Source organism: Procambarus clarkii, chromosome 2, assembly GCF_040958095.1.
Source record: "Procambarus clarkii isolate CNS0578487 chromosome 2, FALCON_Pclarkii_2.0, whole genome shotgun sequence".
NCBI lineage: Eukaryota > Metazoa > Arthropoda > Malacostraca > Decapoda > Cambaridae > Procambarus > Procambarus clarkii.
This window is the reverse complement of record NC_091151.1, coordinates 42808322-42812166: the sequence shown is the minus strand read 5'-3', so window position 1 is coordinate 42812166 and position 3845 is coordinate 42808322. Positions and strand designations below refer to the sequence as shown.

General features: G+C 47.5%; 1 protein-coding gene across 1 annotated transcript in view; it reads left to right on the top strand.

Moving 5' to 3' along the window:
- LOC138366353 (spore coat protein SP65-like) overlaps nucleotides 1-2876 on the top strand; it is a 23654-nt gene extending 20778 nt beyond the window's left edge. The window contains exons 3-4 of the mRNA XM_069327390.1: nucleotides 412-653; nucleotides 1935-2876. Coding sequence (XP_069183491.1) covers nucleotides 412-653; nucleotides 1935-2876 — 1184 coding nt within the window. The remainder of the gene's footprint in view (nucleotides 1-411; nucleotides 654-1934) is intronic.
- The last annotated feature ends 969 nt before the right edge of the window (nucleotides 2877-3845 follow it).

Here is a 3845-nt window from a genome sequence, read left to right as displayed (position 1 = left end):
ATGTTTAAGTCTTAAGTCCAAGTTACATTTGTGCAACACTAAACTCAATGACCTCTTAAGGGTTTCTTTTATTGGTGATTAAATGTAACTTGGGGACCATTAAAGTCTTACACAAATTCTGAAATACTCTGCGCGATCCAAGCGGGCTCATGGGATCAATGAAATAGCTGTGCCTTATCTCCACGAGTGTAGCCGGGTAGTGGATGGGAGCAGCTCTCGAGACAATGCAATACTTATGACGCTGTCGTTGGTGGAGTGGGCAAGGTAGTGAGCTGCCACCCTGGTGACCTGGAGGCAACCTCTTAAGGGGTCACTGAGATGATTAATATCTCAGCAAGGTGAAGCAAGGTGTCGCATGGGTCAGTAAAGATTAGAGTGAGGTGAAGCAAGGTGTCGCATGGGTCAATAAAGCTGAGAGTGAGGTGAAGCAAGGTGTCGCATGGGTCAATAAAGCTGAGAGTGAGGTGAAGCAAGGTGTCGCATGGGTCAGTAAAGATGAGAGTGAGGTGAAGCAAGGTGTCGCATGGGTCAGTAAAGATGAGAGTGAGGTGAAGCAAGGTGTCGCATGGGTCAGTAAAGATGAGAGTGAGGTGAAGCAAGGTGTCGCATGGGTCAGTAAAGATGAGAGTGAGGTGAAGCAAGGTGTCGCATGGGTCAGTAAAGATGAGAGTGAGGTGAAGCAAGGTGACGCATGGGCCAGTAAACCTTATGCGGTTTCCCTTCCCTCTTATAATCTTATGAGGATTGGGAGAAGTATGCTGGACGTTCTGTCTTGGTCTTGAAGATTATAGAATGTAACCGCGAATGACCTGGTTGTTTATATTTGGTCGAGTTTGTTTCATGTGCTTCGCGCGATGTCTAATTACCTTTTGCCGTTCTTATCTGTGAAGTATTTCAGTATTGCTTGTCAGGATATCTTAGATGATGATCTCCTTGTGTGAAGCGATTATCTTTGTTGTTTGATTGGGGAGATCTTGTTGTTTGGGTATTGTCAGGCGCCTTGATGAAGAAGTTGCTATCATGCCTATATCGCAGAGGCCTACGCTCCCCAAGTAGGCGTGCAAAGGCATAAAAACTTAGGCGTTTCTTAGGCATTTTGTTTGGTGTCTGGAGAGTTCTTCGTGAAGAACTTTCATGTCAGACTTGGCCTAGACAGCTACAGACTCGTCACCTTCTATTCGTGTAGGTTTTATATATTCTTGCTACGTCATCGTGGGAAATTTGCCTAAATGCTACGATATTGATAATAAAACATGGTTAATATCGTGGTATTTAGGCGATATTAAAAGTCATGGGAAGTTAATTAATATCTGACGAATTTGATTTAAGTTAGACGGCCCTGAAATATAGTATTTCTATTTACATTATAGGTGACCCAGTTAAAATAGGAATTAGTTTTGAAGGGAATTTTCAGGGGAAAGCGCCAAATAATTACGACTATATAGCACTTGGAAGGGGTCAGGATAAGTATTTGGGATGGGACGCGGGGAAGGAATGGTGCCCAACCACTTGGACGGTTGTAGGTTTAACGCCGACCTGCATGAAGCGAGATCGTCGCTCTACCGTCCACCCCAAGTGGTTGAAAAACGCAAAAAATTGCATGGAATTTGAAGAAATACATTCATAGTAGATTATGTATACGAGAACATATATGATGAACAATCATTCAGAGCACATGCCCATCAACATGAACCCAGGGGTCATGTGAGTATCTGTTCAATATCTCTTCAATATCTGTTCAAGCTGTCAATATCCGTTCTCTTGAATCAATCTGACATGACACTAAATACACAGTAATTTTGAAGCTATCGACCATTGAGTCCAAATTCCGGTGCTGTACTGAAATGAAAAGCATCGGAATATTGACGCTTCCTCGGACTAGTGAACTTCAGTCTCTGAAGGGCAGATGCGCCATCTAACTCTGAACGTTTCAGGTTAGGCAGAACTTGGTAAATTTTGACAGTGGGCCATTCGTGCGAAAATCTATCTGGGATCACTACCCCGTGACCAAATATCTTGGGTCACTACCCCCTGAGCAGCTATCTGGGGTCACTACCCATGAGACGCTATCTGGGGTCACTACATCTGGGGTCACTACCCCTGAGAAGCTATCTGGGGTCACTACATCTGGGGTCACTACCCCTGAGCAGCTATCTGGGGTCACTACCCCTGAGAAGCTATCTGGGGTCACTACATCTGGGGTCACTACCCCTGAGCAGCTATCTGGGGTCACTACCCCTGAGCAGCTATCAGGGGTCACTACCCCTGAGAAGCTATCTGGGGTCACTACATCTGGGGTCACTACCCCTGAGCAGCTATCTGGGGTCACTACCCATGAGACGCTATTTGTGGTCACTACATCTGGGGTCACTACCCCTGAGCAGCTATCTGGGGTCACTACCCCTGAGCAGCTATCAGGGGTCACTACCCCTGAGAAGCTATCTGGGGTCACTACATCTGGGGTCACTACCCCTGAGCAGCTATCTGGGGTCACTACCCCTGAGAAGCTATCTGGGGTCACTACATCTGGGGTCACTACCCCTGAGCAGCTATCAGGGGTCACTACCCCTGAGAAGCTATCTGGGGTCACTACATCTGGGGTCACTACCCCTGAGCAGCTATCTGGGGTCACTACCCCTGAGAAGCTATCTGGGGTCACTACATCTGGGGTCACTACCCCTGAGAAGCTATCTGGGGTCACTACATCTGGGGTCACTACCCCTGAGAAGCTATCTGGGGTCACTACCCCTGAGCAGCTATCTGGGGTCACTACCCCTGAGCAGCTATCTGGGGTCACTACCCCTGAACAGCTATCTGGAATCACTACCCCTGAGCAGCTATCTGTGGTCACTACATCTGGGGGTCACTACCCCTGAGCAGGTATCTGGAGATGGTCAACTTAAACAACCAACCACCCTGTTGCTTGAAGACCGTCCGCCTCTCACTCCTCTTGACGCTATCTGCTTTAATCCTTGAGTTGCCAAGGGTGATATCCGCGTCCCGCTCTTGTGGGTTAAGCCTGTCACTCAACCTCAAGAATGAGGTTATTTACTGTCGTTCATCCCTGGATGGTTGAAGGGGGTGGAGGGGGAATGTTTACCTGTCGTTGAACCCTGAATGGTTGATGGGGAAGGGCTCCTTACTTTCGTTTCCCTACGGATGGTTGGTGTGGGGGGAGTGAATATTATTCAACGTTAAATGGGTAGTGACGTTGGATGGGGGAGGTAATTCCACACGGCAGGTCGTATCGTATGGCGGGTGGAACCATACGATAGGTGGATGGTGATGTTATTTCTTCCCTGTACGCAGACTACAGCTCCCTCACATAAAACACTCTACGCCAAAAACATCTCTGACGCTCATCGGAGTTTCAAACCCTAAATGCAATCTGTTAAGTCCAACAAAAAATGCCGAGATCGTAACCTAATTGACCCACTCGAAATGCATAGCTCACCACATTTATTCCCGCAACATATTACGACGTGCGTAAAAGCCAGGTCTTAAAATGATACAGTCACCCTTGAGAAATTTGAATCTTTTTATCTATTATAACCGTGAGAGGAGAAGACTGTTTAGGTAAGTGGATGATGGGGGATGATATTGAGAACTGAGACGCTTTCTTTGTTGTGTAGGACGGCTGTGTGGAGGGGAACTGACGCTAGCAGGATGACACTGACCCCTCGAGCAGTGAGCCAAGTAGACAGGACTAAGTCATAGCACAGGACTGAGCCATAGCACAGGACTGAGCCATAGCACAGGACTGAGCCATAGCACAGGACTGAGCCATAGCACAGGACTGAGCCACAGCACAGGACTGAGCCACAGCACAGGACTGAGCCATAGCA